The 12,436-nt window shown below is 43.5% G+C and overlaps 1 protein-coding gene across 1 annotated transcript; it reads left to right on the top strand.

Annotated features, from left to right (window-relative positions):
* Positions 1–667: 667 nt before the first annotated feature.
* On the top strand, positions 668–4,162 carry LOC149274450 (dephospho-CoA kinase domain-containing protein-like). Its single transcript, XM_089505480.1, has 4 exons — positions 668–779; positions 898–1,101; positions 2,235–2,322; positions 3,877–4,162. The coding sequence occupies exons 1-4, from the start codon at positions 668–670 to the stop codon at positions 4,160–4,162; spliced, it is 690 nt and encodes a 229-aa protein (XP_089361606.1).
* The last annotated feature ends 8,274 nt before the right edge of the window (positions 4,163–12,436 follow it).

The raw sequence follows: 12,436 nt of genomic DNA, 5'->3' as shown, positions 1-12,436 counted from the left end.
TATGGTTCGGGAATCTTCAGGGCAATAAACAACTTTGAAGTGATATAGGATAGGCGTATGGCTCATGGATCTAAGATGAGACAGAGGATCGAATGTCAAAGGATCTGCTGTCAGATTCTATGTTTCTATTTAATAGCAGATTAAAAAAAAACTGCAGGAAAACTTATTAGAAAAACAATTTTAAAATAATACATTTCATAGGTGGGCATGCTTCTGGTGCATTTTACCTGTCTGTTGGACACTCATCGAATAATGACGTGATATAGGATCCAGGAAATTATTATTATTTTTTTTTTTAAATGGCCCTTATCAGCTGTCAAGGCTCTACTTTTGTTGCCACGACAGAAATATATTGCAATAGGTGCTGTCACACCAAAAGATGACCGCACGTTAATGCTAAGATACATTTGCAACCTAAGAAGTACTGGAGATGAACCTAACATTTTTGAAACCCAAAATAGGAGATGAAACTATCTGGTAATTTATAGAATATCGCCTGCATGGTTTCCTTCCTCTGGTTTAACGGGGAAAAAATGTATAACGTAAAACGGGGTGACCTTTATTTCAGGGTAATAGTGATAGACGGGTTAAGCGTGGGCTCTTCACCATAGCCTCGTTCTTCTTGTAGGTGCCAATATTTCTACTTGCCCCACATTTTTCTCCAGCGATGTTCCTGGTGGGGTTGTCTGGTGGCATTGCTTCTGGTAAAAGCACCGTGGTCAATATACTTCGTGAATTGGGTTGTGCTATCATCGACGCCGATGTCCTTGCAAGGCAGGGTAAGTACCCTCAAAAGATGCAAGCTACAGGGTATTGTCATTCCGCTCCATGCCCCTATCTTGGAAGAAAATGTCTTTTGGGGTATTAGCTAATATTAGCCATGTTTTGCTGTTTAAGTGGTTCAGCTGGGGACCCCTGCATACAACCAGATTGTACATCACTTTGGAGAGCAGGTGCTACTGAGAAATGGGGAGCTGGATCGGGAAAAGTTGGGATCAATTATATTTTCTGACCCCGAGAAGCGAGCCCTGCTGAACTCCATCACTCACCCGCCGATCAGAAGAGCTATGCTGAAACAGACACTCTGGTATTTCGTCATGGGTAAGTGGACTGTAGGAATACTAGAAAGTAATAGCAACAGCCGAGTGGAAGCTTTGAATATTTCTGCGTTCATTTATTTATTAAGGCAAAATAAGAAAGCCCCTAACCTTTCGTGTACCAAAGCAAAGTGAATATGTGTCAATACCAGTTCTGATTGCCTTACAACAAACTTTAATACGCACTCTTTGTTGGTGGAGCTGCATGGGTTCCACATATTGGTTCCCAAACCAGTACATGAGGAATAACAACTTGTATGGCTATCACCATGGGAGCGTACTTCAGTAATTCCAAAGTCCCGAATCAATCATGCTTCACGAGAACATGTATATAAGAATTGTAACTTTGAGACCAAATAAAGGATGCTGGAACCAAAGAGTAAGGCGGAGAACCATTACATCTGGTAAATGATGCCTTTGCTCTATAGAATCATTATCTCTGGGTTTGAGGCTAGAATATTTCAAGTCGTTAAATGGCATCCGATACAGTAGCAAGAATGCCAGTTCATTGGAGGTTTGCTTTCTGCAAGAAACTGGTAACAGTAACAATAAGGTGACAAATGTCACCCGGTCATCTGGGACAGCGAGTCTCTCGTTATGGGTTTTTGGACAGATGATATCGCGGGTTTGAAGAAGCTCAGGCAGAATATTTCCCTCACCCCTGGAGATCGTAAGCCATCCGTTACAAATAATATGTCAGCCTATGCCGATAAGATCCTCCGGCTGTAGGAGAGCAGGAGGCGTTGGCAGGCTTTACAATAATAGGGGATTTGTGTAAAGAGGAGAGACTGTGGAAAAAAAGGAGACATCTTCTTTAAATGCAGATATTCTTGAATGGTGGCAGATAGTCTCGCTGCCTGTTGTGAAGGAGTAGTCTATAGGGGCCGGAGGTATTTAAGTATTGAGATGCGTTAAGGCTTGTTCCTCAACCCACACCCTTTGATTTGCGGTCCCTGATCATTGCCGCTCTTCACCTTATCCCAGCCAGTTTCTTGATTGCCCGGGTTAGTATTACAGTTTAAGGTCTATCTGTTATGTTGATTCTAGACCCAATTTTATGATAGGTGCCACCGGATGATAATTACGTGATAATCCCAGGGTACAGACGCAGTAATGATATTTCCAATAATCCCACAGGGTATAGATACGTGATCCTTGACATCCCATTGCTGTTTGAGTCAAGACACCTGACACGCTACATGAAACACACAGTTCTTGTCTACTGGTAAGAATCTTCAGCCAAGGGGAGTTTTGTGATGATTACAAAGGAGGCATCATGTCCTATCCCCTCCGGTTCACTTCTATACGTTAGCATGGGGGTCCACCACCTCCATCCCATTGCTTTAGTAGGACATATTCCAACGACGCGACTCGAATGTTTCCTTTTCTTGGTTTCTGCTTATATATGGATTCCTAAATGAGGTGACCCTGAGATCCTTCACAGTATTACTCATTGTGTAATATTGGTTCTAGTGAACCCTGAATAAAAATACCCCAAAATAAGCAGATATTTTAGTCAACAGGAAATACAAACTCATGAAATCAGTGTAGATGGATAGGAACGTCATCTCCAGATAGAATCCTGCCTATTCACCTTCATTCTAGAGTCTTCCGGCGAGATGATCCTCCAGCTCGCGGACTTTTCTATGCATTAAGAAAGGCCAACGTCATGGTACTTCTCGTGCATGAAGGGCTGAAGGGATAATTCATAGTTAATATGGGGAGATTTAACTATAATATATTAATATTGATAGTGATTTAGCTATGCATTTGATTTAGTATTAATAATGATTAAACTATGCATCGTACAGGGTGAGCTCAGCCCTTCTTGTAGATAAAAATGAGTTTTTTTAGGCTAATAAGGCACAATAAATAAATAGCTGATGATACCATCCAGTGCTAATTTTGCTAAGTGAACATGCTCATTCTGCAGCCTTTACACAGAGCGTGTTGTCATGTTATAATGCCAGACAATGGAAGGTGGCAGATTGCGATATTAGCTGAGCCTGACATTTTGGAAAGATCATCGTGATGTTTTGGGCAGCCATGCCATAGCAGTGGGCGTAGTGGTGGCAGTGAATGAAATTACCATGCGAAACATGGCCAGCTCTGATCACTTTGATTTTAGTCGAGTAAAATAACGTGGGAGAGGAACCTCTCAGTCCCATTGGCTGGTTCCTCGGAATCCTGAAGATCAGCACTATCTGAAATGTAGAAGACCATGAAGACCATGAAGCAGGACCAAAGCATTACGATATAGCAACATTTGATGGGGTTGCATTATTGCCCTATTTAGGTTTAATGTGGTCATTGGTACAACCTTCCAGCAGTAGTGGTAAGGGTTAATCCAATAAAAGGAATATAAGCACAAAACGGTATAGGCTTTAGGTTATTCTGAACCTAATTCAAGACCAAGGCTGGGTGCGGATCAAGAGGTCTCGGCAGGTACAAAAAGTGGGATGACTAGATGGGTCAAATGGCTCCTTGCTGCTGCTAAATACAATATTTGTAGGGTTATCAACTTTATAATTTCATTTAGAGGCAAAGACATGGCTAAACCTTATTAAATCATTGATATAGTATGGAAAAGAGTGAGGGTATTTCAGGTTCAGATTGGCCTGCGCATGAATGTGTCAGGATTTGGGCAATACAAAGGCTTCCATCTGTAATACTGATGTCTAGTTGCTCGGCACCGGCAGCCTGGCATTATTTTATAGTTTCTTTATGTACTCAGGACTTCCCAAAACCACTAAATGACTCTGTTTGTCCACCTATGCAGTGACCCACAGACCCAGGTGGAACGCCTGATCCGGAGGAGCGGTCTATCCCGAGAGGATGTTATGAAGCGTCTGGCCTCGCAGCTCCCTCTGGACAGCAAGCTGCCGCTGGCCGACCATGTTATTAATAATTCAGGGGACAGGGACAGCACGCGGCGGCAGGTCCTGCAGCTCCACGCCCGGCTGGAGGCCTCGCTGAGTTACCTTCCCATGCGGGTGGCTGCTGTGACGATGGCCACGGGGCTTGTGGCCTTGGTGTGGATCCTGCTCCGGCGTTTGTGGCACTGAAGGAAGCTGAGGATCATATAGGGAATTTATAATAACCCTGCTTTTTTTTAATTGGGTCACGGTCAGTCCATATAGGAGCATAATGACGGGCTGACTATGACATATATTAATATTTTTTTACATTTGCCATGTTTTAGAATTTAAAAAAAGAAATAGTAATTTTATTAACTATGCAATTTTAACCCCCAATAACTTAATAGAAGCATTGCTCTATTGTCTCATGTTGGAGATCCAGACCACCGAATTGAGCAGGTGTAGACCAGTCTTAAAAGTTAAAGTGATAGACTGCTAGAGGAGCAATGCTGCATTATAGGGAATGGCCTGGTTTGTACAGGCAGTAAAAGTAGGGGAAATTTTAATGTAAAACATGTCAAAAATCGATCATCTGAAAAATGACGGCAAAGAATACAGACCATTATGTCTTCAAACCAAATGTATTGCTAACAATGCCTTTGGTGGATTTTTAAAAGGAATTTTAGTGTTCTTTGCCAGAATAAAATCAATGTTTTTTAAAGGAACATTCAGACCAAAGAAAATCCATGAGGCAAAATAATTGGGCGTTATAAATGGTCCTTTAAAAATAACTCAATAATGAAATTAGAAAGTGGGGACAACGTGGATGATTCAGATCTCTATTAACCTGCATTTATATGACTTTTCTGAGGCTGATGGGAATTTGAAACCCAGATTTGATTCCCATTCATGGACAACCATACCCACAAAGTACCCTATGTAAGTACCCTATGTAAGATACCTATCACATCTTGGAAACCGTTTTGGGGAGAAAAGAACAGAAACAGGAGGTCTTAGCACTGGAGGTGTTGTTCAGGCATGATCGTGAGTAAAATCTACTCTTCTGAATTAGTAAGTACTAGCAGGTTTGCATCTGGGAAGTTCGACGGCTGGTCAAGCTGGGTTTGTACAGAAGATCCAGATGGCAGATTTTCTTCACCGATATGGCTTTGTGATGGATAATTGAAGTTGTTATGGATACTTTGCACACCGAGTGTTTTTCTCTGAGCGGTCTGGGTTAAGACAGTATTCTGTGTGAAGCATTGGAAATCTTTCATTCTGATCACCAAAGGCCGTGGTGGAACACAACAGACGAGTGTGAAGACCACTTCCCAAGAACTCGCGAAAATATTTCCTGGAAATCGTTCATATAATAGAATATTGCACACGGAACAATCAGCACTTTGCATCTCATATAACCAGTTCAAGTGCTTCAAAAAGCAATGGTTTTGCACATTTTTAAGGAGTCTGCTGGTCAACAAAACCCAAAGAAACCACAGATCAATACCAAAGCATAGCCAAATATTGAGGAGGACAAAAACAATTCTAACTCAATAACTGAATAACACCATTTTACCCTGACTTTCAGCACAGAGCTCTATCTCGGCTCCCACATGCCCTCCTCTAGATGCCACAAGGATGCCCTGATGGGGTAAGGTTAAGGTAGGAGGGTAGTCCCAACCTGCCTCTAACCACACCCTGACCCGGCCTCTTAACCGCCCCAACGAAGGTGTGATTTGGACTCCTGAAATGTTCGGGGTATGCCAAATACCCTGTTTTAGATTTAAAAGGCTTGGATTCTATTTTTTGCATGTGCAGTTTTTTTAAGCCATGTCTGGTAATAAATAATCTATAATCTAACAGCTTTAAAGGGCCCATTTGTACTCCAAGGACTCCTGGGCTTGGGGGGTGTGGTTCTAAAGCCTTTTACTGTAGCTTGTACCCTGCCCGTGGTTATGGTTCATAAAAAAAAAAGAAAATATATTTAAATCCAAACATCTGAGCCAATAATATTAAAGGGGAGTGACTGATAAGAGACATATTTAAGGATTTAAACTGTCATGCATATTATGGAATGACTCAATGACTATGTAGGTCCCAGTTCTGGCCAGTGGGTGGCAGTCTAATAGTGTTGATTTTGTGCTTGTTAGCGATGAGAGACATTTATCGACCAGGCACAGGGTGCAGGGGGGCGGATTTTATCAGATTGTTCTTTTCCCGATCAAACACAGATCGGGAGAAAGGAGGGAGACCACCTAGTCTTATGGCCGTTACCGCTCATCTTTGTCCATGGACGTGACGAGATTATAGAGTGGGTAACCCTACACTTGCTGGACATTAATCTCTGCTAACTGCACTTGTACACTGGGCATCAGTAGTGCCAGGACTGACACTGTTACACATACAGGGCTTTGCCACGCTTAATGCATCAACAACGCCTCCATTATCAAAGTAACTGTGCTAATGTCCTTCTGAGTTTCACACCTCACATATCTTCTAAAACAAAAGTGAAACTCTTTGGTCATTTGACCTCTGAGGACTTGAAATAAGACGTACTAAATCTTCTAAAAATATAGGCCCCATAATTTTGTTCCTGGAATTCCCACCCACCACTCCAGTGCCACCCTCTACCACCACTAGTGCATACCTCCAAACTTCTACCCCTGGTGAAGTTTGAAGGTGGCCTGGTCTGATGAACATGACTGGGAACGTCTTAGCTCCGGCTACCCGGAGCCTTCCCTTGCAGGACGTGGCCAGCACTGCCCATTGACCTTGGTGGGTAGTCCCGTGACGTTGGTGGGCGGTTGAACCGGAGAGCTCCCAGGTATGCTGATGAATCACATTTTCTTTTACATTACGTGGAAGGCCAGGTGCGTCACTTAGCTAGAGAACACATGGCACCAGGATGCAGTATGGGAAGAAGGCAAGCCGGCGGAGGCAGTGTGATGCTTTGGGCAATGTTCTGCTGGGAAACCTTGGGTCCTGCCATTCATGTGGATGTTACTTTGACACGTACCACCTACCTAAGAATTGTTGCACAGTATGTACACCCTTTCATGGACACGGTATCCCTGATGGCATTGGACTCTTTCAGCAGGATAATCTGACCTGTCACAGAGCAAAAATGGTTCAGGAATGGTTTGAGGAACACAATAAGGTGTTGACTTGGCCTCCAAATTCCCCAGATCTTAATCCACTCGAGCATCTGTGGGATGTGCTGGACAAACAAGTTCGATTCATGGAGGCCGAACCTCGCAACTTACAGGACTTAAAGGATCAGCTGCTAACATCTTGGTGCCGAATACAACAGCACACCTTCAGAGGTCTAGTGGAGTCCATGCCTTGACGGGTCAGGGCTGTTTTGGTGGCAAAAAGGGGGCTTAGACAATATTAGGCAGGTGGTCATAATGTTATGGCTGATCGGTGTATACTCTTTATATAGTGGCAGTCTGTGTTTTTGATCTAATGTGTCTGTCCATGTTTTGTGTATTAGCACGTATGTGCTGTGCTTACACTAATGTATTGCTTTGTGTTTGTGTGTCGAGGTGTGTTCTTTTTGCATCATTATCTATGGGTGGCCATTTTCTGTGTATTGGATCTGTATATCCCATTCTCTGTGTGTTTGTCGCTCTTTGTGTACATCTTTGATTGTGTGTGTGTCTGTGTACCGTTCAGCCACCGCATGCCAGATTACACAGTGTGTTTGTGTAAGTCTTTGTATATACAGTCCTTCTGTGCCACTTGTCTGTATGCTCCGACATGTGTATATTTGTTTATCTATATATCAGTGTGTGATTCTGTGTGTGTGTGTGTGTGTACTATCACTTTCAGCCACTGTGTGCCAGTCCTTGTGTATCTGTGTGATTGTGTGTCAGTGTGTGGATGTGATCCTATGTGTGATTATGTGTGTATCAGTGTGTGTGATTCTGTGTATCAGCATGTGTCTATGTGTGATGCTGTGTGTATTGTGGTGTCTGTGTGTATCAAGGTGCATGTATGTGATTCAGTGTGTATCTGTGTGTATTTGTGTTGGATTCTGTGTGTCTCGAAGTGTGTGTGACTCTGTGCATGTGCGTTTCTGTGTGATTGTGTGTGTATCATGTGTCTGTGTTTCTGTGTGTCTCAGCGTGTGTATCAGTGTGTCTCTGTGTATCAGTGTGTGTATGTGTGTGCACTATTTGTCTCAGTCACTTGTGTGCCAGTCTGTGTGATATTTTTCCAGTGGCTCTGCCTTTTCTGTTCCTGATATTGAGAATTCATGCTCAGTCGCCCTGGCTGGGTAATTACTACAGGACCTCTGTGGGGGGAGCTGAAAGGAGGGGGACTCTGAAGTGCCCTCGCTCTCACGCCGAAACTTTCCAACCATCGATCGGCAAACTTAGAGCTGTTCTCTCCAAGACAACACTAAATCAGATATATATGAAATAACAAGCTGTGTAGAGGGGCGTACGATATGTGGCCCAGTATTTTAACATTAGCACAATGAGTGAAATGTTTGTGTGTGAACAGGCGATACTCATGTATTAAGAGGAGAGGTCTGTGTCCAGATGTCTGTGTATTAGGAGAAGTGAGGGGTCTGGGTCCTGATGTCTGTGTATTAGGAGTAGGCATGTCCCGGTGTCTGTGTATTAGGAGTAGGCATGTCCCAGTGTCTCGGCTCTGTGAGGAACCCTTTCAGGGACAGACTCCATGTCATTCATTCAATTTGACTAATTGGCTCCTACAGAAATGCGTCTCTCATTAAAAGAGACGCTTGGTGGCCCTTAGCGTGCCTGCAATCTGTCACGCATGTATTCTGTACAAGTGCAGAGACCACGTGTCAGATTTATTCTCTACACCCATCTTATCTTCCCTCTTTCCATTTTACTGACCTCTTCCCCTCCCCAATTCCCATTTCCTTTTTTTTATGTAACACCAGGGCTGGCCCAAGGCAAAATGCCACCTAGGGCGAATTTTTAAATGCCCCCCCCCTTATCTACCCTTCCTCTCCCTCCGTCCCTGACGCCCCCCCGTTGTACTTACCTTTTAGCAGTCCTGCGGCGAGTCTCCCTGTTCGGTCTCGGTGTCGGCTTGTAATGCTGAGCGCCGGAAATCTTCCGGCACTCAGCATTACAAGCCGGCACCGAGACCGAACAGGAAGACTCGCCGCAGAGGAGAGAGAGAGGGGCGCCGAGCGGGTACTGACAGCTTGGTAAGCGAAAACCACTCGGCGCCCCTTTCTCTCTCTTTCGCTTTAAAAAAAAAAAAGGGCTTGGGGCTCAAAAGTGCCGCCTGGAGCAGTTGCCCCACTTGGCTCCAATGTCGGGCCGGCCCTGTGTAACACATTCAACTTTTTACACTCCCCTCTATTCATCCTCATCTCTCCTCTATAATCTGCACGCATCCCTCCTCTCTCTCCCTTCCTTCTTTCATTCCTTCTGTAAATCTCTATCCATCTATCTATCTATCCATCTATCTATCCATAAACAGTACCCACCCTACCTAAATTAGATAGGACTCGCCAAACATGGGGTACTGTGATGTAGTGGGGGGCTAAGCACTATTTGGCCGTATAGTGTGACGGAACATTCACGCCTTAGATAGATGTTTTTGTGGGGCATTCTTGCTTTTCATTTTGTGATGATTTTAAATGTCATGACAATTTTCAAATTCATCGAAATCAACAAACACCCATTTAATAAAAAAAAGCCTTCTGTATAACTACATTCCTTTGTTTGAACTACCTATAGATTCTGTATAGCTTTGGCGATATGCAGTTTAAAAGTTAACTTCAAGGAGATTGAGGTAGGTGGTAGACTGTGGCACAATCAGCATTATCTGATCAACTTCCTATTCCTTACTCCTTGCTTTTCCTCACTTCAGCTCCCTCAACCAATCAGCAGCTATCAGCAACTTTCTGGTGAGAGATAACTTAAGGGGGGAACAACCATGCAAATCCTGGGAATGTTTGTGGGTTTAATGCATATGTAGATCCTATTTTATTCTGTAGACGCCATCCCGTGGGTTTATTTAGCGTATATAACTATAAAACACACGCTTTGGGGAAAGCGACGGCTCCTCTTTAAGGACTAAACGGTGACATTTCTCTGTTTTCAGTTTTATCAATATGACATTAATCTCGCTGATATCTCCTTTGCCATCATGTTTTGGAGGTGGGAAACCTTTCCTATCATCAAACATCTGCCGACATCGGCACATCTGTTGGGCACGGCAAGGGTTACATTCCTTAATCATCTTTTGAGCGAGGGAAGCGTCGGTACGACAGAATGCTCCGGACTGTGAAAGCGGACAAATTAGGAATTTGAGCGAGCAGTCACTCTTTTTCTATATGACCCCAGATCTGTCACATAAAGGACACCGCTGGCCGCCCCAAAGGAAGTCTGCGGCATTTACCTAAACCAGACGCCCCCTCCTCCTGCTCAGACACAGTCGTGTGTTCAGGGGAGCTGGGACATTGTGGGTAAAGTTTAAACATTAAATTAGGAATTGATCTCAAGCGAAATGCATCAGGTTCGGAAAAAAAAAAAAAAAAGCACTCAGTGGATCTTGCATTATAATCCAAACTCATAGCATGCAATCTAATTGCCCAAGTGCTGAAAATAAAGGGTATAAGAGAACGGTATATGGAGTTATAGGATGTGATTGAGATAAATGCATGCATGTATTTGGAGAGAGGTTATATAGAGTATTACAGAGGGGTTATATGGAGTAATGGGGAGAGGTTGTATGGAGAACAGTAATAAGAGGAGATATAGGGAGCGGTACCATGATGCACCGGCAAAAATTATTTTTAATATTAAAATTAAATCATGTTTAAAAATGGATTGCTAACCCTGGTATGACACCATACCCCCCATCGTTTCTGGGAAACCTGTCTTGGGTGGCTGGGGGCCATCACATGACTGGAGTGGTCATATGCCCCCCCCCCCGCCTTACGCAAACAGCCACCTACCAATGCAAGGGGGCATGTGGGAATTGCAAAGGAGGTTGTCTCTTTGTTGTGTTTTCACCTCCTTGGGTCTGACACGGGAGATCATATCCACCCAACCAGCCAATGCTTCCTGCCACCTTCAATAGAAAGACAGTAGGACAGCTTCTTGTGACAGGGGGACAGTGCCCGAAAATCTGGACTCTCCTGGCTACAAATAATACTGTTTGGAGATATGTCGCGCTAATATACATCTTATGTGTCTAGGTATAAGATGAACAGTCCCTCTTTTTAGTTCCTTTGTCCCTCTTTTCTCCTCTTTTCAAGAAGAATGCTTCTTGGGTATGGGTGTATTACAGAGCTCTACAGCCCTAACCATTAGAATTATATGTATAGAAACTGCAGAAAATACTTGTATGAATTGCACTCTTCTTCTTAATACTGCACTCTTTTGCATAAATAGTCATTGTTAGGTCACACAAAATGTATTGGTAAAGCCTTAACCTCCATCCATGCTTTAAGCCTCGCCCTGAAACATTAAAGTGCCCCTCTTCGGGGCTGGGAGATGCGCACTGAGCATAGGAGGCTACTTGGATCCAAAGTGGGTTAAACACCAGTAGAAAGCCTCTCCTTAATCATTCTTGTGTATGATCTGACACTTTTCTCTTCATGCTCCTGCTGATAAAGCACTTTTCTCTCAAACGCCTTAATTATCTGCTCACGGATTACAAGGTTATGAGAGGTCTGTACAGTCAAATAAATAGGAAGCATTTACGCAAAGAAATACACTCCTCTTAACTCCTTCGCCTACATGCTGCAGAACCTTCCTCCCCTATCTATACTGGCCCCTGGGAGGCTAGTGCTAAAATGTAATTGTGTAATAATAGTAACTAGGATAATCAGAGATTTGTAGGCATTTCCCTATAGTTAGTTGGCAGGATGTGCGTGTTCACCTGACTCTGGAGAGGGAGTAGGGGGACCACATTAACCATGTTTTTCCAGGACACGTATAATTTTTGACGTATGGCTGACCTTTGCATGTAAAATGGGGCCTTAAAGTACATGGGATGTATGAACAAATGGAAGGGAGCCAATGATACACCTCACTCAAGGCAAGGTAGTAGTTTACATGTACATATCCAAATCTTCTTGGTATTGGATGGTATCTACCATGCTTTCAGTAGAACACTGTCACACTGTGACATTCCAAGAGAGTCAAACAATATTTAGAGCAACCCCTGGTCTAAGTGTATCTGCCCCACAAGCTACCGTACACAGCACGGTTCTGTCCCTTAGAATCTAAAGAACCGGGAAGGACACAACTCAACTTCTCAACCACCTTATGGATCTGCAGTAGAATAAGGTGACTCACTTGTCTAGACACAGGCCTTCATAAGTGTCCAGAACGACACTCATGAAATCCGCTGCCAGAAGCTGAGGGAGTGCTGAGGGAGACATTTCCAGCTCGGCTCTGGCGATAATCGTTCTCACCAAGCCAAGCATCTGGGTATCATCTAGAAATAAATATTTATCCACAGAAATATTTCATTGAA

The sequence above is a fragment of the Sceloporus occidentalis genome, unplaced genomic scaffold, assembly GCF_023333645.1.
Source record: "Sceloporus occidentalis isolate IW3139 unplaced genomic scaffold, rSceOcc1.0.p SCAF_330, whole genome shotgun sequence".
NCBI lineage: Eukaryota > Metazoa > Chordata > Lepidosauria > Squamata > Phrynosomatidae > Sceloporus > Sceloporus occidentalis.
The sequence above is the reverse complement of the archived record's forward strand: the minus strand, read 5'-3'. Positions and strand labels throughout refer to the sequence as shown.

Coding starts and splice junctions, on each gene's coding strand:
- LOC149274450 (XM_089505480.1), top strand. CDS start 668: ATGTTCCTGGTGGGGTTGTCTGGTGGCATTGCTTCTGGTAAAAGCACC. Junction 780..897: donor CGATGTCCTTGCAAGGCAGG/GTAAGTACCCTC, acceptor TTGCTGTTTAAG/TGGTTCAGCTGGGGACCCCT. Junction 1,102..2,234: donor ACTCTGGTATTTCGTCATGG/GTAAGTGGACTG, acceptor ATAATCCCACAG/GGTATAGATACGTGATCCTT.